We start from the raw sequence: 24,750 nt of genomic DNA, 5'->3' as shown, positions 1-24,750 counted from the left end.
GCATAAATCAATATATTTTGAAGACAATAACATGATGTGACTATGCTGTTGAGTCTCATTTCCACCATTATTTGTAATATCCAAAATAGAGCTATGTGATATGGTGCCCAGTAGAACCACAGCTGAAGATCCACAAGTGTTACGATCAGTTCAATGTCAATTTTGAGTCCAGTAAGATTCAGACAGCAAATATATTATAGGCAGTTGATTACAAAGCAAAACAGAGCAAATTGATTATTTTTTAAATAAAATCAGGGAAGGAACCTCAATTAAGAGGCTTTATCTGAAGATTGAAGTGACATGAAAGAAGCCTCCCAGCAGTATGGTAAGGCATCTGGGCATCCCCTGGGCAACGTCTCTGTAGACAGCCGATTTGCTCACACCAGAGGCAGTATGTTCTCAAGTCGCTTCTGACACAATAAAAAAATCTGAAGATTGTGGATTTTAAAAACTTAAATGCTAATTTACAAATATTATTAATAGTGTGTTCTGCTCTTCCTCACATTTACATCAGGCACTCTCTGTGTGTTCAGTTCTGCTTTAACCCTATATCTTTCCTATGAGATAGGTTTTAGGATGTAAGAAAACTTCATAACCAAAGAATAATTTGAACCCAGAGCATTGGAATTCTCTTCTATATTAACTTTTATTGTCTGTTGAGCATTGTTGTTGTTTTTTTTTAAAAAAAACAAAACAAAAACAAAACCCACCCCAAACCTCTTATCATTGATTGCATTGTACTGTATGATAGTAATGTCAGTGTTTTTATGGCCATAGGCTCAAATACACAAATATTTTTCAAAATGCAATCTTACACCTGTCTATTCAGAATTTAGTCTTTTTGAATCCTAGGACATTTCTTCCCAGATTAGTTTGTATTGGATTGAGCCTAGAGCACCAAATTCTTTTTTCTCTTGATCATTTTGTACAGAATATAAAGAAACTAAATGTTTCTTTATATTGAGGGTGGTGTGTTCAATCCCATCTGTTTCAATTTCAAATATTAAACATTAATGCCTTAATATAACACAATTGAGCTAGTTTTGTTTTGCCCAAGAGATTCACCTGAGGATATCTGAGTGATTGCTAAATTTAATAAGCCTATACATTGCCTCATCTAGAAATGGAAACTGACACAGTGATTGATTTTAGTGTTTGGTTTTGAAAGATACTAAATGGACCACAAGTTCAATAAGATTGTTTCATTAAACTTTTATTTGAGGATACTGTGATATAACAAGGGGAAATATCGTTGAATTGCCTACTATTTCATGCAGCTTTAATGATGAAAAAGAATACTAAGCCTTGGGTGCCCTCTTGTGTTATAAAAGCAAATTCTTACACAATAAAACAAAATCTACATTCATATTGTTTAGATGAAAATTAATGGCACTAGTGATTATTAGTTGGCAGGGCCTATCCAACTAAAAGCCAATTGAGTTTTCAGTGTTGCTGCACTTTACTTGTCCATGTTCAATCGGTATCCTGAAATGACATTCCATGTACAAAGCTTCTTCCTCTGTGGAAATTCATTGACTTTCAACATGCCTCTGCAAATACATTGTTTCATTTTTAAGGCACTGAGAGGTAGAACTATTTTCCTCTCTCAGTTCTAGATCCAGAAGAAGGCTTGAAGCAGATGCAGAACTGAGTATTTCATTTATTGATTGATCCACCTTATCTAAAAATATAATAATTTCCTGAGCCTTAGAGATGTTTTGTATCAAACAAGAATACTTTTATGCATCTTTCATTTTAAGTAAGAAGGAAACAAACAAGCAGAGGAATACGAGGACTGAAATCCAGTATCCAGTATCCAGGGGTGTATTTTCCCCTCCAGTGAATGTGCAAATGAACAGGCCAGAATTTTGGTCAAATGTGGTCAGCTTTATCCTACCTTTCTCCCAATATGAGATCCAAATGGGTTTACAGTATACATGAAAACAATATACAGTATGATCCTTGTGGATGATTGATATATATATATATATATATATATATATATATATATATATATATATATATATAAAACATCTGTAGTATTTTAAAAATACTGTACTGTCCAAATCCATATATTTTTTTACCTGTTGTTTCTTTGTTTGTTTTTGTTTTTAAGTTTGCAGCTTGGAACCAGAAAATGTTCAAGCTGATCCAAAGAACTATACCAGCCTTCTTGTTACTTGGGAAAGGCCACGAATTGTGTATGACACAATGATTGAGAGGTTTGCTGTTTTTTACCAACAGTTAGAAGGAGAAGACCAGAAAAAGCATGAATTTCTAACAGATGGGTATCAGGACTTGGTAACTGACAACTTTAAAGGTTTTCTACAAAGCAGAAATACTAAATCACTTACAAATCCTTATTGTGTGGAATTTTCTTGATTTTGGTGAAGCTAACTATTATACTGCTGTGCTTCCTACACTGTATTTTTCTCTTTAAAGCCATTAAATAAGAACGTGTATGCCAGGTTATATAAATGATAAGGACATAGGCCAAAACCTATTACTATCCCACACTAGAATATATCCATTGATTTAATTGTATTAGCATAATTGTTGACTTGCTCTTTCGCAGTTGATTTAATAGCTCTACTGTAGTTGGGACTAGCCATTGGTATCAGGCTGTAATAGATTAGTGGGACAATTATAGTGGTAAAAAAACTGCCAAAAGTAGCAGGTATTCTATTCATTTTATAACTGCAATTTATTGCTCTGTGATTTTAGATTGACTGTAGTTTATGGAGATTCCCTATGTAAGATTTTCCTATCAAAATTTATTCAGAGGAGGTTTATTATTTCCTTCCTGTATGGCCGATAGTGAATTGCCCAGATGTTCCAGCGAGTTTCCTTGACTAAGTGAGGATTTGTGGTCTGGTCTCTCTGAATCCTAGTCCATCATTCAAACCACTACAGCACACTAGCACTTTTCATTTTAATTGACCACATATTTACATAACTGGTGCTGAATCCCTCTTACAGTAAACTTTGGGGTACATGAGGCATGACTGTGCTATATTTGCATGTCTTCCCCGTTCAGTTATCTTAAATAGTAAAAGAGATACATGGGAGAGGACTACTGAATCCTCTCCATTTTGCAAGGCCTTAGGCCCCCATTCGTAATTGCTCCAGTCACTTTTCTCTCTTTCAGCTCTAATATGAGAAGTGAGCATAAATGGAGAAAATTAGCTGCTGGCATGGACTGAGGAGAAGTTAAGGTGTGTGATGGTTTAGGATTCAGTTTTCCTCTCTTGTGTATTCCTTTTGGTGCCAAAGGAGTCATAAAGCTATAGAATCATAAAGTTGGTGGGGGCCATATGGGCCATTAGGGCCAACTTCCTGCTCAGCACAGGATATCCAGCTAAATAATCATCAGCAGGTAGCGGTCCAGTCTCATTTTGAAGACATCCAGGGAAGGCGATTCCACCATCTCTCTAGGCAAGTGATTCCATTGTCAAATTGCTCCTACTATCAATAAGTACCTTCTCATGTTGTGTCAAAATCAGTTCTTTTATAACTTCAAGTCATTAGACCTGGTCCTATACCCTATGGCAGCAGAGAAAAGTCCCCCTCCTCTCTGTTTTATCCTTTGATGTATTTAAAGAGTGTAACCATGTTGTACTTCAATCTTCTATTCACTAAGAGCCTATCCAGACAGGGCCCAAAATATGCATGCTCTCCTGCTTTTACCGGAGCCGTCCAAACAACACCTCCGATAAAAATAAATTAATTCAAAGTCCTGAAAAACCTAGAGTTTGCTAGATAAGTGTTCTTTTTAGGAATCTCTCTGTCCTCTAATATGGCTCTATTGTCAACTTCCTAGAGAATGTATTCATCAAGTTGCCAAATAATTGGCAAATAATAAAAGGTTAAGCCTGCAAATGTAAAGGGTCAACTCTACAGAGTTCTCCTAATATTATAATGATTGGAGTATGTTCCACGTGTATTTGTGATGCTCTCATGTATTGCATAACAACTGTTATGTCCAAATACAATACAGATACCAGTATATATTAATTGCTTTCTACATGGAGTGGTGCTATTATTTGTAGAAAAGTTTAAAAAATCACATCTTTTATTTTTTAAGTACTTGGGAATAAACCCCACAGTTGGCAGTAGAATTTTCATTTGTATATGCACAGGCACTGAACCATATGAGAGACCACTGTGTTTTAAGAAATGAGATGAAACCTTTAATGAAACATAAAGTAATGACTGGTAATTATTATTTCAGGGGGCCATATTGAACAATCTTTTGCCTAATACAAGCTACGTTCTTCAAATAGTTGCTATTTGTGCTAATGGTCTGTATGGAAAATACAGTGATCAAGTCATTGTTGACATGCCTTTAGATGATCCAGGTAAGTTCACAAAGGTAATTTTAGTTGAAATGCCACAGCAGCCTTTTATTTGCAAACCAGCTGAAAATACAATGCAATGGAATTTCAGTATCAATATTATTCATTTGAAATATCTGAAATTTGTTTTTAAGAAAGATAATCAAGGTCTACAATAAGAATGTTATTATTTAAATTAAAAGTATAGGTTATCATTGTGACATCCTGCCACTCTTTAATATATCAACATTAATCTGTGTAATTGATGAAATATAAATTCAAATGTATGATTAATCATGAAACAGCTTGATAGTCTGTTTAATCTGGTATTTTATTGGGAAAAAATGAGATGAATACTATGAAACAAATTTAAGTTAAATAATGGAACAAAAAGTGTAAGAAGTAATTATACTTTTATATTGATTTTGAAATCTTATTGCATGGTGCTTCTTATGGAATGTTATTTCAGTGCAAATGTGGTGATGGAATTCCCTTGCTTCTTAATGTTGGACTGCAAAATTCAAAATGACTAACAATAATTACAATTTTGAATTCAAAAGTTCTATTCTCTCTCCTTCCCATGAAATGTATAAGATATTTGACTAATTTCCTTTCAAAATCAACACGATCGAATTTTGCAGTTTTTGGCTGTTGAATTGTAGCTGCCTTTCATATTACTTCCATCTTTTTTTTATAAAACACTTAATTTGAAGTATATGTTGTTAGTACAGGTGCCATCATTTCTCAGAGGGTAAAAGCCAATATACACTTACTTGGTATCTTCTTGAACAAATGTATTGCTAATTGATCACCATAGCACAAGATAATATTTTAACATTCTAATATTTCTGCCTTTCTATTCTTCTGTGTATTAATTTTTTGCTCCCACTATGCACATTAGCTTTACCCAGTTATTACTTTAAAAAACAATGAACAAAACTCAAGTAGCTGATTTATTAAATTAGAAAGGCTTATTATGTCAAAGTTTAAAATTTTTGGAAATACACTTTTGAAGTGGCAGTACAATACAAAACAGTAATATTGAGTATATAAAGTCATCATATGTACACCAGAGATTGGAAATGATTTATTAAAATTAAATAGTTCAACAACTGTTTTAAAATACGTTGTTTTAATTATTTCATTTTCATTATTCTAGTTTGAATAACTATTAATAGTTAACAAATAACAATTAATGACCTGTTTAAAAATTTCAAAAGTAAACAAACTAATAAATTAGCTTTTATATGTTTCCATACACACACACACACACACACACACACATATATCACTGATTTCATATTAACATATTAATGTTAGCACTAGGGATGTAACTCTTCACTCTGGCCTTTTTTGGCTCTGATGCAATCAATGTATGATTGCATTGTATGTGGTCTGCATTGATTTCTTCTTTCCTGGAGTTTCCTCCTGTACATTTCTACATGATTTGCATTAGTTGTCTCCAGCCCATATTTATCCGTATGGCTTTCTGAATGTCCTTCTGGAGAGCTGTTAGCTAATCAAGCTATTAGGAAAATGCAGAGTTTTCTTTTTCAGCTCAGTGGATGGTGCTCTCCATCCTCATCCTAATCAGGATGACCTCCTTCCCTCATTCTCCACAGTCTTCTTAATATTCAAGATTCATAGTTGCCTAGCCCCATCTGTGCTCTATTATCCCAAATCGATTTAATTGTATACGTGAAAGAAATGGAAATGTAACTCCCATATGTGTTTCTGTTATACACCAGCACCATTAATCTTACTTGCCTGTGTAGTTTTGTTTTTTTCTGCATACTTGCATTGTGACTGCAGTCCTATCTTACCAATCACAACTTAACCAAATACTTCATAGAACTATATAATCACAAATGTAATTATACCTTCTGGAAAATTGAATGCGGCAGCAAGGAGAGCTAAAATGATAAGAAATTATTTGGCACCCTGGACAGGGATTATTTTAATCACTCCAAGACTTGGGTGGTTCTTTTTATTCTCCTATATTCCATATATTGTTTATTTCATTTGCGTAGCCTTGCAAAGTACAAGTGGACAGATCTCTGCTTTGAGGAATTTGGCATCTAGAGTCTGACATGGGGAAAGAAAAGAAGTGAAGGAAAGTAGATACAAATGGGGTTTGGGAACAAAGGATTGTGCCAAAGACTTACTAAGTATTTGCAGCCTAACAATATTTTCAGTACCAGAGTTGCCTGCCTCTGCTTTTATTGCCATTTATTTATGACTAAGAACACTGTTGAAAAATTCTACTGAACTTCAATTTTTGGGGGTTTTTTGTCTTCTTAAAAGAAAGATGTATTTTGTTTTTCCTTTATAATTGCTTGTTTGTGTGGCTCTATTGAAGTCTCTCCACATTTGTTTACATCTACTTAATTAGAGAAAGGTGGACTGTAAGTTGTTTCATTTGCCTGCATTCAAAAAAGAATCTCTTTTGTAATTTGATCAAACATTTATTTGTCATTTGTATGTGTTGTGATTCTAGCTGGGTTAATTGCGCTTCAGTAAAATTGAATGCCCAATTTTGAGTGTTTCAGACCTTATAGCACTGTTTTTGAAGTAATAAAAAGAAAGCAGTTTTCCATTTGCTTGCTTGATTAAAACAGTTATACCCAGTGTTCAACTGGAAAGGTTCCAAGCTGTAAGACAACTTCAGCTTTCAAACTGACAAATTGAAAACACTAAACATAAAATGAAAAGGAGATGTGAAAGATAAACAAAGAAAGAAGCCTGTCTTTATTGCTAAATATATAATTTTTACATTAAGAATCAATGGCAGCTGATGATTCCCATATTAGAGAGGCAATTAGTCCATCTCCTTAATACATTCAGTACTTTGGATAGCTCCTTTGAAAGCTCAATTAAATCATACAGTTTATTTACTGGCACTGAAGCCCCCATCTATCATTGGTTTAATGTAAATGTAATCCTGCAGCCAGGAATTGTTGTTCATATTTTTGTAAACACATTTTTACAGAGGAAGGGCACAAATGACTAGTCTGTTAGCTTAACTGCTGGAGACTGGTCCTGTTTTATATCTCTCTCAGTCTCTGTCTCATTGTAGCCGGGTGGAACAAATACTGGACGTTAATTGTCTGATGAAGTTGGCTTCACAATAGCCTTGTTGATTACCCTTCTCTGCTACTACTCCATTCCCCATTCAGTATCTGCTAATAGATGACCAGAGCTTGGAATTAATATTCTAATGTTATGTTAAAAAAAAAGCAGGGATCCTGTTGAGGCCATACTAATTCTCTTACAACAGGCAGTTGAACTTTTTTGTTCATTGTGCAACACACATATTCAGTTCATGATTGAGTGAATGGATTTCCAGAATTATAACCCATTTCACAAGAACTAAAATATATTGATAGTTCCAAATAGTGAATACTTTCACGCAATTAGATGTATGCATTTATTTACTCACCCTTCAACGATTGAATCAATTGATTTATTCTAGTTGGGACTGGCCTACAGAATTCCAGCCATACAGTTGCACATATTTGAATGGTGCCTAATTGTTTGTTAGTGCCTTCAATGTAGGATTTTATTCACTCTAGAAGCGGCCAAAGTCTTTCCCCCCATTGTACAATAGAATAAGATAATTATTGTCTTGGTTTAGTTCTGAATTTCAAAGCTCAATCATAGGTAAAGCCACAGACAGTAAATGACAAACAAGTTCCATAGGAAGAATTTTATGGAGCATTACCAAAATTTGCTGGATGTACATTAACAACGTGATCCTCCTGGACCTCTTGAAGGCCCCTGTGAGATTTCAGGAGGTATTTCATTACCATATTTCCAGCAAAAGGCACATATCTGGACCATCACTGCTCCCCTATGGCCCGCCAGCAAATAAATGGAGGGAATGCAGCATGTAAAAGACAGGGTTTCATCTGATTGTTGTGAGAGGGTAAAAGAAAATTCTTACCAATCCAGCAATAGCAGCAAAAAAAAAACCATAAGTGTAATTGGACTTAGCCTCCATGTGCCACTTACAGGATGCCAGACATTAATACTGAAACAGCATATTAAATACAGAAACAAAATGTATCCTGTTTATGAGAAACCAATGATGTTGTATAGTTTGGTCCAATGTTCATACACTCCATAAGACTGGAGACTATACCCCTCAAATTATGAGAGAACCCATTATCACAGCACTATAAATATGTACTGTGAAAATGTACTAGGTTTTGGAAACAAACATACAGATGAAACAGACAAGAAAAATGAAATTCCACCAAAAAAAAATATTACCAAATACATATGCTGCTTTGAATTGGCATTAGTTAGTGTGGGTGTAGTAGTGTGTTGTAATAACGGCACAGTTTTTTTTTTCCAAAGTGAGTAAATGTATAAATTTAAAAATGTTGATTCATTTATACTCTTTCATTCATGAGGTTTTTTGAACCACTCATCTGTACTATTCCCTTTGGTAAGGTATTTGTTCTGCCTGAAGTGTACACCTAAACTGAGTGCCACAAAAAACTAATCAAAACAAAAAATCTAGAAAGGATGAAAAACCAAATCAAAAAGATTTGAAGCTAACATAATCTAATGATGGCTGTTCTTCTTTTTAATTAAAAGAAAGTTTGTTTACTATCTGTTGAATATATATTACGAATATACAGTTTTCATGGGCATCAAATGTTAATTACAAACAATTGAGAAGCCAGGGAATATCATCACTATTTTGTCTCTAGCCTCCTAAACTTCTGAAAATAACAGGTAAGACTTTTTTTTCATTAAAAAATCTTAATATATTCTGTGTGTGATTATGTTTCTGCTTCTAAATTGCTCTATTATATGCAGGTTTTTGGAGAAAAGGCTGTCATTGTGCAATCTCCTTTTCACACAATTTCACCAGGATTGTCTTTGAATCCTACCATATTTTTACACACTATAACTTGAATCTGTTTAACTTTCATCCTAGAAATTGCTGCTTTATTTCTTCATTCATTCCTTTGGACAGATAAACTAAGAAAGTGTCTGTATGAAAAACATCTTTCTGAATGAATATGTATTTTTTAAGTATTGCCCTTGAGTCACATGTAGGTGTCCTCCCTCCCTGGCACCGTGGACTATCTTTTTGCTGTTATTTTGACCACAAAGGGATGAATTACCTCTTCTGGGAGCTTCCAGGAAGATAATTTATTTAATGTACATAGATTACAGGAATGCTGTGAACTATTTCAACATTATTTTTTAAAGTAACTCATAACCATAATTTGATCTTGCTGCCACTTCCATTTTGGAGGGTGTGTGTGTGTGCATTTTTGGCAGTCTGCATGATCTCCTGGAGGATTCCAGCAACACAAATCTCCCCTTAGGCCACATCTATACTGCCATAAATACAGTTTCTGAATCCAGATCATCCATTTTGAACTGGAGTATATGGCAGCGTAGACTCATATAATCCATTTCAAAGCTGATAATCTGGATTCAGAAATTGAATTATATGGCAGCGTCAATCCAAAACTGCCATAATTGTGGAGCATTTGCCTGTTTGTTAATATAACAAGGCTCTTTGTTATTTATTCTTTAAAATCTTTAATGTATTTATTATAAACACACACAACCAAAGTATAAACATAGTAAGAGTAAAATATGAGATAACATTTCCCATAGCATCACTGGTGTTAAATTATGGTTTATTCACATGTTTACAACCTGCATCTCTATAAAGCAACACCATTTAGGACATCAGAAAACTGTTGAAGACAAACAACAGACCAAAAAAAAACTGAACAAATATCTACAGACAAATATTTAAATCACATATACAAGTGCTTCACTATAGGAAATAAGTACAAATATTTTCAGTTCAGAAAGTTAATTTCATGCCAAACAGTGAAGTTCTTCACAATAGGAAGACATAACATCAGAAGGGAATGAGATAAGACTTCAAAATAAGGAGTCTCAACATTTTAACATTATCCACCTCCCAGATTTCAGACTCTCTGTCATACACATTCACAAAAGCAAACTCCCAAAGACCTACATAGGTACATGTATTTTTCTTAACTTCCTTCCACAGCAAATAACAATGGGGTGGGAGTTAAACTACGTGGAGCAAAGGATTAAATCCCCTTTCAAATTAACATCCCAGAAATAACCTTTCTGCTACAATTCTCCCCATCTTCGACTCTATGCCCAGTTGCTTATAAGCAAAGAAAAATGTGCCAGGAGACATGGTGACAGTAGCTCATCCAACACTAAACAACATATTGCTTTTTAAAATCTCCACTCACATCCATCCACATGCTGCTTATGAGGGTGTGATTAGAAAACACCACAGAAGGGTGTCATATACAGATGTCTTGCTGATGAACAGTGGATTTTTTCCCCTGTCCATCAATCATTGTTATGCTGTCATTTCCTTTCATTTCTCCAAAATGCCTCATATTAACATTTCTTTCAAATTAACACCTCAGAAATAACTTTGTCTAAAACCGAAGCATGGAATCATATTCAGTAATCCATCACAAACTCAAAAAAATGCAGCACATAATGCAGATTTTGTGCCTTGTGGGCAGGTTTTAAAGGCTTAGAATATATTTTAATATTTACCATAGTGTAAGACCCTTGCATCCATGGGGGATATAGTCCTGGCTGGACTGCAATCTGAAACCACAGATATGTCCGACACCATTTATTTATCTGACCTCTGATTCTAGCATACCATAGAAATTCTTAGAGCAGTATCTTCTCCAATATTTTGCTAGGTCCTCTAGTATATAAGTGGTAACTCCAGGGGAAGTATAGAATTTTACTGGATGACCTTCACATTTCTCGAGAAACAATTGACTTTTGTAGTTACAGATTTTACTTTGTGTGTGTGTGTGTATGTGTATATAAAGCTTCCATGGATTTTGTGATGATATTTCTTAGAAAGGTGATGCCTCTGTGAGATTCAAATAATAGTTTATATAGTGCATGTTTTTATTTTATTTTATAGAAATTGACTTTCCTGGAATGCCTGAAGATTATGAGGTATTGCATCTGCATATTCTTCACTTACACTATTCTAATATGTGATCCCTGAATGTAACAATATTCAGTGTGCACCTTTTGATTTTTAACATAAACTAAATAATATGTTATATTTCCAGATTCTACGATCACAAGGTTGTCTTAGCCCCATGGTATTTTGTTAGAATACCCTGAGGAAACATAGCTTCGTTCTCCTAACTAAGGCCCCTTCTACATTGCTCTATATCCCAGGATCTGATCCCAGATTATCAGCTTTAAACTGAATTATATGAGTCTCCACTGCCAGATAATATGGGATAAGCAAATAATCTGGGATAAGATCCTTGGATATTGGGACACTGTAGAAAGGGCCATAGTTTGCTTTCTACCACTTAATGTAAGAGATACTAAAGAGGCTTAACTGAATTATAGAGCATTAGTTCTCAACCTGGATTCCCCAGATGTTTTTGGCTTACAGCTCCCAGAAATCCCAGCCAGTTTGCCAGCTGTTATTTCTGGGAGTTGAAGGCCAAAAACATCTGGGGACCCTAGTTTGAGAACCACTGTTATAGAGGATATATGGCTGCAGTACTGCGTTTTCTGTCATCTAAATTTCCCTACCCTGCTCTACTTTGTTGGTTCCCATTTCCAGAAGCTTGGAAACTTTGGGGCTTCCACACAGCCACAAAACATAACTGGAACCGGCATAAAGAAAGTCAGTTCTGAACCACATTTTGTCTGCACTAGGCTCCCTTAAGCCACCTCTATGGTGGGAGACCAACAACACAGCACAGCCATGCCAAACCCAGTTCAGCAGGGTTGGACATGATCAAAACATTACTACCCTCCCTACACCGTGATCACTCCCCCTTCAAAAGCTATGGAAAATCCTCCTTACTGTTACTGCAGAGTTTGCACTTCCTGTATCTGCATCAGTCAGGACACGACCAGCTTTCAGACATTAAGCCATCTCCCCTCCTCCAAAGTTGCATCATGTCCTGACTGATGGAGATTTAGAAATTCCAGACCTTACTGCAACAGTAAGGAGAATTTCCTGTAGGTTTGAGGTAGGGGGTGTGTGAGGTAGGGTAGGAAGGCACTGCCATCCCACTTCCCTGGACTGCCTGAGGAGTGCAGGATAGCTGTGAGGATGCCATCTCATAATCCGTGGTGATCTTAGATGGCAGTCCCTACTGCCAAAACATCAGCAAAGATCTGGAAAATTAACATGTCTGGACCCAAGTTTAGAAAAAAAATACCTGATTATGGTTTTATGCTAAAGAAATCTTATGTTCAGTGAAGTGCCGTATCTCTCTTTTTCTGGACCTGCTGAAATTCTCCAGCACTGAACAAATGCCAACAACATTTGCATACAGAAACATTGAGGGTTCAGAAGAATTATAATTATGACATTTTTCTGTAGTATAGTTTGACATGATGTAGCTACAAAATAATTTACGTACTCATAATCACTATTATCTTACAATCCCTTGTGTTATATTATATGTAAAAGGTTTAGACAAATTGCCATGTAATGCTAGTTATTAATTTTTAAATATACGATTTCAATTGCCATTTTTCTACAGTAATTTATGGGAGTTTTTCTGCAGTAATTTCTGCCATAATATATGGGAATGTTACCACCATAATTAATCAGAAGATAGCATTTTCTTATATTGTGCCTTCCTTGTTTTAGATGTCATTTGAAAAGGCATTGAGAATGTTCTCTGTATGCTTTGTTTTCAAAGGAGGAAGATGAACTAGAAGAGACAAGGGAAGGAGTGGGTGAAGAAGCTGCCGTAATTTCCAGCACTGATAGTATGACGAATCAAATAAGGAAAATGGAGTTCCAATTTACTACATCTAGCTACGATCAGGAAAGAATGGGAACAAAATTCAATGAAGCAGGAACACACAAATATGTAACAAGAGAGGATGATGCTCATGGAAAAGACGACCAGTCCAAAACATTTTTTCACCCAACTTCTGAATCTATTGCTGAAATACCAAAGAAAGAACAGGATGATTCTGTTGAATCTCAGTCAGCAACTACAAGTAGTTCCACCAAAGGTAATGAGGAAGAGTATGCACATGCTTTTTCTGACAATGAGGCAAGAGCACCTACTACTGATGGTATTGAAGATGATATAGAGGTATCTGCTTTTAAACCTGATCCAGACACTGATGACTCTTGGAGTTCTACTCATACCACCTCTCCTTCATGGTTAGTTACTGTGGAGACAGCACAAGAAAGCATTGTTAGTTCAGGAAGCCCAGAAAAAATGCATGATGATCTCTCTCAAGACTATATTAAAATTCTGTCAGAAGATGTAACACCTCCAAGTGCTGAAGATTCTGCAGAGAAGGTGCTTGAAGCCAATGGAAATTTGTGGTATCACAATGGCACAGATGCTACTGCTGTTCCATTGGATACCAAACAGCTTTTTCACGTTAGTTCCCCAAATCCTACAACCATACCTTATCCTGGTGGTCCACTGGTGTCACAAGAGTCTTCAGGCGTGGATATAGAATTGCCACATACTTCTACCTTTGCTTTCTCCCCTACTGAGTTGTTACCTTACTCTGCCTCTTCAAATTCTGAAGAACATGGCTCTGCTTCTTCTGCCAATGAGGTACTTTCTCAGACAACACAACCAGTGTATAATGGTGAGATACCACTTCAACCTTCCTACAGTAGTGAAGTGTTACCTCTAGTCACCCCTTTATTGTCTGACGCTCAGATGCTCAACACTTTCCCTGCTGCATCAAGTAGTGATGTGACCTTGCATGCTACGCCTGTATTTCCCAGTGTTGGTGTGTCATTTGAATCCACCTTGTCTTCCTATGATGATGTGCCTTTGCTTCCATTTTCCTCTGCTTCTTCCAGTAGTAAAGTGTTTCACCATCTGTATATGGTTTCGCAAACATTTCCACGAGCCACTCCAGCTATTGAGAATGATAAGGTGTCCATGCATGCTCCTTTGACACTGCCAGAGGCTGGCACATTAATGCAGACACGCCTCACTCAGTTTTCTGATGTGACATCACATCAGACAGTCGGGGCAGCTTCAGAGACATTGATATTTGGTCATGATAGAACTCAATTGTTGTCTCAAGTTGAACCATCCAGCAGTAGTTCAAATATGCATGTACTGCCTACAATGTCTGAACTTACTTATGCTTTGTCTAGTAATATGAGCTCTCTCAAAACTGTTGCTGCTTCCTATTATCCTTCAGAATTTGTGCATGAGTCTGTTGACACATCTCACCAGGGTCCGTTATTTAGCAGCTATAGCAATGTGCTGATGCATAAACCTTCTTCTGCAATCTCGCAAGCTGATTCTTTGCTTCAGCCTACTAGGTCTCTTTCTAGTGAAATGGATTGGTCTGAAGCATATTCTGGTAGTGAATCCCTTTTGCCTGACACAGATATTTTGCCAATGCTTAAAGTTTCTTCGCATGATTCTTCAGGTGAATTGATAAGCAGCACACCTGGGTATACTGGTGATGTTGAAACGCCTCCAAAAAATGGTGCAATAGATGGATCTGACAAGGAACTGCAAATTTCTTCTTCTTTCAGTGAAATGCCTTCTCTTGCTGAAATTGAAATGGCTGAACTTACAACAACAGTTTCTAATGATGAGATTACTAAGCAGGATGCAACTTTACAAGAAATCCTTCTTACTGTTTCTAGTGCAAAGGGAGTCCTTCCAGTATCAATTGCTTTTCCTGTTAATAAGGTTTTTGATTATGATGCTAGAAAACTTTCAGAAAGTCATGTCCCTATTCAGCCTTTGCATGTTACAACGCCAGCCTTTGACGACACTTTGCTTAAGCCTCTGCTTAATGTATTCTCACAGCCAGCTTCTCTTACCCCTGCTTCTAGCAAAATTTTGCATCCTTCCACCGAGCAGTATTTTTATGAAGCTTCAGCTACATTAAAAAATAATGCATTGCTGCAAACTTCCTTTCAGTCTTCTGATGATGATAAACAGCTTAGATCACCTATAACTGATTATAGCAATCCAGTATTGACTGAAAATAACAGGAGGCCTAATAATGGTAGTTCTGTATTTGACCAAATGACATTAGATTCTGCTGCAAATAATACAAAAATGCATTCCACATCAGCGCCATCTGCTGTAAATACATCATATACTACCAGTAGCCTCACAAATTTGCAAGGTTTCACTCTTGGCTATATCAGTGATGAACACAGTTCTCCCAGATTGCCGAACAGTGAAGATATACACCAAGATGCTCCCTCGTTGTACAGTAATGAAGTGTCGTATCAGTCGACCAGAGTAGAAAATAAAAGTGTCCCTTCCTTCAAAGTGGTGAACACAATGGCTGTCCCTGTCCTGCCAACTGATACACTACCAAATGTAGCCACATCTGCTAATAACCGTAATCTTCCAAATGTTTCTCAAAAGGATGTACTTCTCACTTCTTCTGCAAGTACTAATATTGTTGATGTTACCGTTCCTGTGCCTGAAACAATTTCTGATTCTATTAAGCATAATTTTAGAAGCATACCAGATATGCAGATTTCTACTACAGTTGATTCTGCTAGAACCAAAGCCAGCACAATTTTTAAAATGTTATTAGTTCCCACTAAAGTAGTCACAGAGAAATCCACAACAACCAGTTCTATTACTGATTTGTGGTCCTCTATTGTTGATGAAGATTATGACGAGTATGATAGTGGTATACCAGTGAATGGTTGTCACAGATGTCTTTCCCATAGAGAGACTCAAGAAGAGGTAGATGAGCCAGATACACAGGTAGATAGTACAAACAATCAGTATAGCCTAATTACAAATTCACATTTTGAAACATCTGAAGAAGAAGAGAAGAAAACCATAACTGCCTTATTGCATCATACACTAACTAATGAGATGGACCAGCTGAAATATCCATCAGTCCCAGCTGTGGCTTCAAACACGAAGACTAAGAAACACAGTGATTCAGCCATATTGAATAACCAAATCCAGACTTTTAGAGAGCCATTGAAAAAAGCACCAGAATCTAAATCGTGGGCAGTTTTTACAAGTGATGAAGAGAGTGGTTCAGGTCAAAGCACCTCAGATAGTATTAATGATAATGAGACTTCAACAGATTTCAGTTTTTCTGATGTTAATGACCGTGACTCTGAAGGGGTAGGTGGAGCAGGTAACTCAGACTTAACCTCTGGATCACAGCAGTCATCAGTAGCATCTGTCAATAGTGACTCATCAGTATTCAACGTTTCAGAGGCAGGTTAGTTATGGTCATATATTGTACAATTTCTCAATGACAGCATCTCCTGGTGCTAGATGTGAAGGCAATGCCTTGGCAAGAATATATGTCTTTTTAAAAGGCACTGACTGTATGCACCCCATAGTCCAAGCAGAGGATGTTTTGAGATGTTGTCCCTCCCCAGTTTGCACTGTGGGTGACTTCTGATTTAAATGTTTTTACCTCAGGCTTAACAGATAACTACAGATAGTTTTATCCTGAAGATTAACATTTATCTTTGAGTTGTTCCAACTAAACTCAGTGAGTCTTACTCCTGAGTAGCTATGCATATAATTGCACTGCTCAATATACTGCGGTTAGACTTATGACAGTTAAAACAGCAGTATCAGATACATTTATTAATATCCAGAAATATTTCCACTTAGAAATTGTCTATGTTCTGAAAATGTGGTTTAGTTTTAATTCACTGTGATTTTTAATTATGGCTTATAGTATATTCTTCAAGTAACATGAAACTTTCAAAATCATAAATGCACCTTAATCTTAGCAAGGGAAATGTCATTTTAGTTATTTTTATGTTCAATGCATTTACAGTCATTAATATTATTATAATTATCATTAGCTCTGTTTATCATATTGTATATTCATTTCAACTCAGATCAATAGTTTTGTTTATTCTGTTGTATACCAGCTAACTTGAGTGGGGAAAATCAATTGAAAGGTCTATTTTAGGTGTTCTAAGTACGTATCATAGATTACTATCATATTCTGGTTATACTGGTATTTCTTTTTCCCAGGAAACTTAAGTTGAAGTGACACAGCAAGAAATAACCTAAATAGACATCTGCCAATCAAACAAAACAGCATTGACAGTTATAGGATCACAATTTTCTTTCTGAGTACTTTAAATTTCATCAGGCTAATACATACAGTGTGCATATTTTCCTTATTTTTCTATATATTCATTCCCTATAGAGGGCAGTATTGCCCAGCTAAATATTTTGTTTCATATTCAGAAAACACTTGGTGCCTGGAAAGAATGCTGAAACCTTATCAGGATATAGTCTTATATAAATTGATTTCAGACATTTTAGTCACAAATATATGAACAAAGATACAGAGACATACATTTTTCTTCTGTTACTTTTGTGCCTTTTTCTTTCATTGAGGCCATATTGTACTACATAGCTTAAAAGTAAGCAACTAAAATGTTGACATACTTTATGCCCCAAATTTAAAAGAAAAATTGGGCTTTTAAAAACAAAATGTAATTACAAATGATAACATGGTATTTCTAGATTGTTAATAAATTGACAGTAAATACTTTATTTGCCATCAACACTGAGAAGCTCTAAAGTGAGACTTTAAAATGGCTAAATGTTATATTGCTTGAGAAATTAGTAATTGAGCCTCAAATCTTTCTTTCTCATTAGGGCACTTTCGTGAACAATTATTTCCTCCTGACATGCTCCTTATTTTGCTTTTATCATAACAGCAATTTAAAATGAGTGCTTTCTACAGGAAATCTTTTGCTAATCAACTAGAGATATAAATTAACTTTCTTCTCTTTTTTTATGACAGCGGTACTGTTTCATTATCTGGGCAGAGGCTAAAAGGGGGTGCTAGATAGAGAATAATATTCCATTTTATGTGGTGGGGCATGTCCTCATCGTGGAAACAACCCTGGTTCATGAAATGGGAAGTGGGGGGAGGAATAACCAGCAAAAATGGGGAATATGGTTTTCCTTCTTCACCCCCCCCCCCCTAAAATGGACTATCCTTCTCTTTCTAGTGCTCCCTTTTGCAGTCACCTGGATAATATAATAGTATAACAACAGCAATAGAAGTTGAATGTTAATATACAAATTCTATGAATCTTTCTTTGTTGAGCACAGGAATTATTTTATTGTGTTAATACATGTGAATTCATAGTCTAGCCTGTTTTTCCTGTCATTCATGAACAATATAGGATTTGTATTCTTGCTATAGCATCTGCTTGGCAAAGACTTCATGATCATTATCTTTGGTAGTTCTTAAGAAAGGGAACCCTCAAACATACATATTGCTCTACTCATGGAATATAGAACTGTGAAATCCTCAGACTATCTAGTGAAGGAATTCTCAAACTGTGGCCTTTCAACTCCCAGAAGCCCTGTCCAGCTTGTTCAGTGGTCAGGAATTCTGGGAGTTGAAGGCCCAAACAGCTGAAGGGCCACAGTTTGAGGATGCCTGATCTAGTGATTTTGTGGCCATGGCAAAACTGAGTTGGATCATAATTTTTTGTCTCTACACCCAATAAATACGAGATGAAAGTCAGTTATTGGGTTTAAATGTGCAACTTTTGTAATTACAAAGAGGAATCTACAAACCTATCTGATGAACTTCTTCCCATCCTTCAGTGTGGGATATTAGACGACTGAAGATCAGAAATGAAGGAAACCTATCCTCATTTTTTGGGGCAAAGTCTTATCACCCACATAAATATTTAACAGAGCTTGCATTTAAGGGCAAGTCAGTGTGGTGTTAGCAGTGACCGGGAGGGCCTTCGCACAGTTAAAACTTATGCGCCAGCTGCGACTGTACCTCAGAAAGCCTGACTTGGCCACGGTGGTCCATGCCTTAGTTACATCTAGAATGGATTACTGCAATGCACTCTACATGGGGCTGCTTCTGAAAACGGCTTAGAAATTGCAATTGGGCAAAGATCAGCAGCCAGATTACTAACTGGGGCTATCTATAGGAAACATACCATACCCCTATTGAAGCAACTCCACTGGCTGCTGATAAATTTCTGGTCCCAATACAAAGTGCAGCTTATTACCTACAAAGCCCTACACGGTTATCTTTGTGACCGCATCTCCTATGAACTGGCATGGGCACTAAGATTTGCCAGAGAAGCCTTCCTCTCGGTCCCACCTCCACCTCAAGCATGGTTGGTGGGGATGAGAGAGGGAGTCTTCTTGATGGTGGCCCCCCAGCTTTGGAATGCCCTCCCTAGAGAGATAAGACCGTCCCCCCACTCTCCAATTTTTCCAGACACATATGAAAACATAGCTTTTTAAACAAGCCTTTGACCATGTCTAATACTGTAATCATTGCATTCGAGGACTTAGTGGTGGTTTCACTTTAGCATTTTATGGGACTGATATTGTATGCAGCTTGTTTATATCCGCAGCCTTTGTTGCATTTTACTGAATAAATTTTATTCAGTAAGGGTTTTATAGATTGTTTTATATAAACTTTGTGTGCAAATTTTTATTGTTCTGGTTTATATGTTTATGTAACTTCTGTATTTTGTGTGTGTTGCACTAATGAGTACTCGTGAGCCGCCCCAAGTCCCTTTTGGGGAGATGGTGGCGGGATACAAATAAAGTTTTATTATTTCAGTTAAACCATACTAAAAATAGAGACAAGCATACTCCCACCAATGGTTAAATTGGGCAGAAAAATATGCATACCTTTCATCTTTTTCTCAATTGAAACCAACTAAGAGCAAAAGCAGGACCTAAACCATATTGTTCAGCTGAATCCCACAGTCCCCTGCATTTGCATGTGGGACTTTTTCAGATTCACCTGGGAGTGTGTACAAGTACACTGTCTAATTAGGACTGTCTTAGTGCTAATTCAAAAGTCTAGAATTAGTATTTTAGTAAAAATGAGAAAAAGCTAGTATGGCACTGTCATGATGTTTTGATGCAATAATATATTTTCTTGTTTTGTGAATTGTTTCTGCGAGTGATGCCTATTGTCTTGGAATCCGACTGGAATACTTAAGGTTGTTCCCCTGTAAAACCCATGTTACACATGTTAAATATTATCTTATGGGCTTCAGAGTACATGGACTATTATTAAGACTAAATTTTATGTATCTTGTTGTAAATAGAGAAAATGTGTATTGGGAAGCTTGTGAATATTTTGGTTTCCCATGCATTGGTTTCCCACTTCAAATGCCATTTATGTTCCTGTTCAAATGCAGAACTTCTTGCGGGCCATTCCTTTATTTCATTGGTTGCAGACATCTACTTTCCATAGTAAGATATGTTTCATATGTTTATATGGTAACGAAGAAAGGATCAGGTTTAAAGTTAAGTACAGAAAGTAGGCAGAATGAATAAACTTCTAGTACTGTAATGTTAAAGTGAGAATCTAACACTTCATTTGTATTTCCAGTTTTGGTCAAATGGTTTTTAAGTTACCTAGAAATTCAACTGACTTAGAGATCTAAGGTGCACTATGAATTCTAGTGAGTTTTGTTATTTAGATTATAATTATATAAGGTCAAATTGTTCTACTTTTATCTCCTTTTCTCTCAGTAATGTTGCATAGATATTACTTGATTCTAAACAAAGGGAACTTTTTTTTCCAAGTACAGTATGCACAAATATGATAAGGCGGGCAAGTACCCATACTATTGGTTGCTGTTACTAAATCTGTCTTTAAAAGCAAGCAAAAAAAAGCAGTTCTATTTTTAACAAGTTTTTAAAAATTTATATGTTTTATGAGACTGATGTTTGCACAGTGTAATATTTATAGTTTCTTCTCAATGTCAATATACACCACAGCTGATTGTTAGCATTCTGTATGCGTGTGTTGAGATTTGTCATTGAAGTCATGGTTACAATGTGAAGTTTATTCTCTTTATAGTCTTTCTACTGATAGTCAATAAAATAATGCCTAATTCAATTGTTAGGTTAAGACAAATATGTCTGCAGTTCAAATATTGTTCATTATTCTGGACATATTTATTGCTTGCTGATATAACACTGAATAAGTCTGTTCCGTTATTCTATTTGTTAATCAAAAATATAATTGTAAGTAGCTGTAAAATGAAAATTTGCACTTGTAGGGTGCTTAGAATCCTATGCTTTTATCTTCTGCTTTTGCCATCTGCCTGCTTATTTTCTTTATACTGGTTTGCAAATATTTATTGCAATGTTTGCTAAAAGAATTAAAACGGTAAGTGAGAGTGCCTAGGACTCTGAAAGCATGGCCAATTACACTGTGAATTTTTACCAAAGTTTAAAGTTGTTTCAATTTTCTCTGACTACAGAGGCAAGTAATAGTAGCCTTCAGTCGCGTATTGGCCTCCCAGAACCGAAGACTGTTATACCCCTTGTGGTCGTTTCAGCCCTGACTTTCATCTGTCTAGTGATTCTTGTTGCTATACTTATATACTGGAGGTAAGTTTTATTCACAACCCACATAGCCCTTTTTATATCTGTGATAGCACAACACACAGACCTAAGTTCAATTGATATACCCAGTTCGGGTATGTCTATTGAATCAGTGGTGCATTAATGTTCCTCAGTGGATCTGTTCTATTTCAGAATAACAATTGTATTCAGTCCAAATGGTTTGGCTAAAGCGGCACATTGTTATTATTATTTCATTTGTTCAGATATTAATATTGCATCCTGTATTTCAGGATATAAAGCCTCTGTCTATGTATTGTCTGTCATTGTTGTTAATTGTATAATGGCATTGAATGTTTGCCATATATGTATTCTGTAATCTGCATTGAATCCCCTCAGGAAGATAGAGCAGAATATAAATAAGGCTCATCTTAAGCAATTTAAAACTATTTAGAAACAGTATCAACTGTTTTACAGTCTAAAGCACATTAAGCTATGAAACAAATAAAAAAGTTAAAACCATGTATATATGAAAACTGGATGAAGTCATAATTTGCCAGTAGTCTAATCAAGAAGTTTGTGTATTGTGCAAAAAGCAGGCTTCTATTATATATGATATTGCCCACAGTCAGTGCTTTGAATCAAGTGTCTGTTTGAATTTAGCATCGACAATTGTGGCTACTGAAGTTCATAGGAGAGCCGCACTAGACCTGAATGCTTACCTAGTCCAACATTGTATTCAAACAGTGGCTGATCAGTTGTCTGTAGAAAGCCTGTCAGAAAGTATACTAAGTTTGACCTGAAATGTAGCTTCTTAGACCAAATTATTCCTATCTGGTAAAACTACAGAGTGGAGAACAAGCAACCATTTTGAGCTTCACAAAACTACATAAAAACTGGAGAGTGATGTTACAGCATATAGGCATTGTAACCACCTCTTATCTTTTGTTAGCTGGTGTATGAAACAATAGGATCAAAATTTATGTTGAACTATTTGTATTTCCTATCATTCAGTGATGATGCTTTGACAGCCCTGAAACAAAATGAGATTGTGTTGTGCTACAGAAATACACCATTGCTATATTTCTCTTCTGCCTCCTATTTTTAAAAATAATAAATATTTCACTTACTACTATTTCACACATGGCTTTACTATGTCAACATCAGGTGATAACTTGTATATTTGGATTACTATCACAGATATAACACTACATATTGCCCTTACAAACAGCCTGATTTCATTTGACTATATCCTGCTAATTACATTTGTTCACACATTCAGCCATAAATAGTCATAAAGTGTCTATACATATAAACTACCACATAAAAAAGAAGCATTCCAAGTGTAGCACATCTAACTTTTACTTCACATTTCCTAGACAATTGTTCGGGATTTTGCTGAGGGGATTTATAGTTACCATAATTTTGGTGACAAGCTTCTCTTATAGCTTTGTGGCATTCTACATGACTGTTCACATTCATTTTCCAAAAGGTTTTATCTTTGAGGGTAAACAGCATTTTAAATCTCTCATCTTTACAAAGAAAAGGCTGCTCTACAGTTTAAGACCAGGATTGCATGGTGTAGTTTTAGTAATCCTACATGTGTTCTGATCCTTGTTCTTTTCAGATGACATTGTGTTCATTTTGTTTTCCTTTCTTGAAAATACAGAGTTTGGTAACCTTGATTTTTAAAATAAAACAAATATCCCATTAATGTTAATATCCCTTTAGATGTTTTTTAGATGAAGTTTAATCTTTCATGTCTTTTATATGTACTACAAAATAGATATTGTAGCTCTCTTTTTGTTAATCTGAAAGATAAATTGTATTGACCACAAGAGGTCACTAACATTTTTGTTACAGTTCTGTTGTATCACCAAATGATATATAATTATTGAAATGCTTCAGTTTTTCTAATAGGTTTTTGTCAAAGTTCTAATAGGATTTTTTTAAATTTCATCTTCTTGATGCATTGGGTCATTAATATGCATCTTAATGACTGATATTTGTACTTTACAGTATAAAATAGAATCAAGTTGCCTATATTATAAACTGTTCTCAATTGTTTTCAGGGTGCATGAAGTTCACAAGAATGCACACAACACTCTCTATATAATATAATAAAATATTTATGAAATCATTACATGGTTATGGATGTAATGTTTTTAGCATCTATAACTAGTTTAGTCATACTGGTTTCCACCATGCCAAACAACATCCCAGTGCTTGAATCTAGTGTCACAATGGGTAGGGGATTGCTTATGCTATCGAAGGGCTTATTAGTCAAGGAGTTATATCCAGACCCAAATTAGCTTCATCATAATGATTGGCATTAAACAAGAAACATATTTTATCACCACATACCTGTATGTATTGGACCATCCAAAGGTCCCTTCATTCTTTCAGGAGAGTCTGCAGAGTGTATATTTATATATAATTTCAATTTATATATAATTTCATCTCCTTCCTTACTCGCTGGAGATGGTTGCTTTCTTCTCCTTAGGTAGCTTATTGATGAATCCCAAGCCTCAACATTTAGCTTCACATTTTAAAACTAATACTGTACTTTCTTTGCAACAGGCAAAGTGGTCACACAGTCTAGCACTTCAACCTTTACTAAATATTACACTTGGCTATTATACCCCAGCTAAAGTTGTATTTGGCAGAAGGGCTTTGCAGCAGTTATCTTTTTTAAAAATTACCTATAAATTTAAACGGGGAAAAGTCAGGAGAGAAAGCTTCTGGAACATGGCCATACAGCCCTGAAAATGCACAACAACCCAGTGATTCCGGCCATGAAAGCCTTCGACAACACAAAAGTGACCTTGTTTCCTTGAGAAAGAAAGAAATGGCCTTCACATTGGATAGGTGTTTGAAAGTTTGCGTATCTATAACATATCTGTGGATTCTAATGCTTTCCATGCTCTTGAGCTTAAGACAGCTCACTCTATAGTTATATGTGAACGCTGTGGCTCTTTTCATTCTCTTCTAATGAGTCTCTGCTCAGGGGAGTATTTACTGTGCAGATGTTACAATGGGTGAGTCCCTTATAGATTCAG

At 35.8% G+C, this 24,750-nt stretch overlaps 1 protein-coding gene across 4 annotated transcripts in view; it reads left to right on the top strand.

Annotated features, from left to right (window-relative positions):
* Nucleotides 1-24,750, top strand: part of ptprz1 (protein tyrosine phosphatase receptor type Z1) — a 116,603-nt gene that overhangs the window by 63,803 nt on the left and 28,050 nt on the right. For 2 of the 4 annotated variants that reach the window (XM_062982347.1, XM_062982346.1), the window contains exons 9-13: nt 2,117-2,301; nt 4,232-4,358; nt 11,308-11,342; nt 13,070-16,580; nt 21,610-21,739. In XM_062982347.1, the coding sequence (XP_062838417.1) occupies nt 2,117-2,301; nt 4,232-4,358; nt 11,308-11,342; nt 13,070-16,580; nt 21,610-21,739 (3,988 nt within the window). The remainder of the gene's footprint in view (nt 1-2,116; nt 2,302-4,231; nt 4,359-11,307; nt 11,343-13,069; nt 16,581-21,609; nt 21,740-24,750) is intronic. The other 2 variants (XM_062982349.1, XM_062982348.1) reach the window with 1 other exon arrangement.

The sequence above is a fragment of the Anolis carolinensis genome, chromosome 5, assembly GCF_035594765.1.
Source record: "Anolis carolinensis isolate JA03-04 chromosome 5, rAnoCar3.1.pri, whole genome shotgun sequence".
NCBI lineage: Eukaryota > Metazoa > Chordata > Lepidosauria > Squamata > Dactyloidae > Anolis > Anolis carolinensis.
This window is presented reverse-complemented; position numbering and strand designations above follow the sequence as displayed.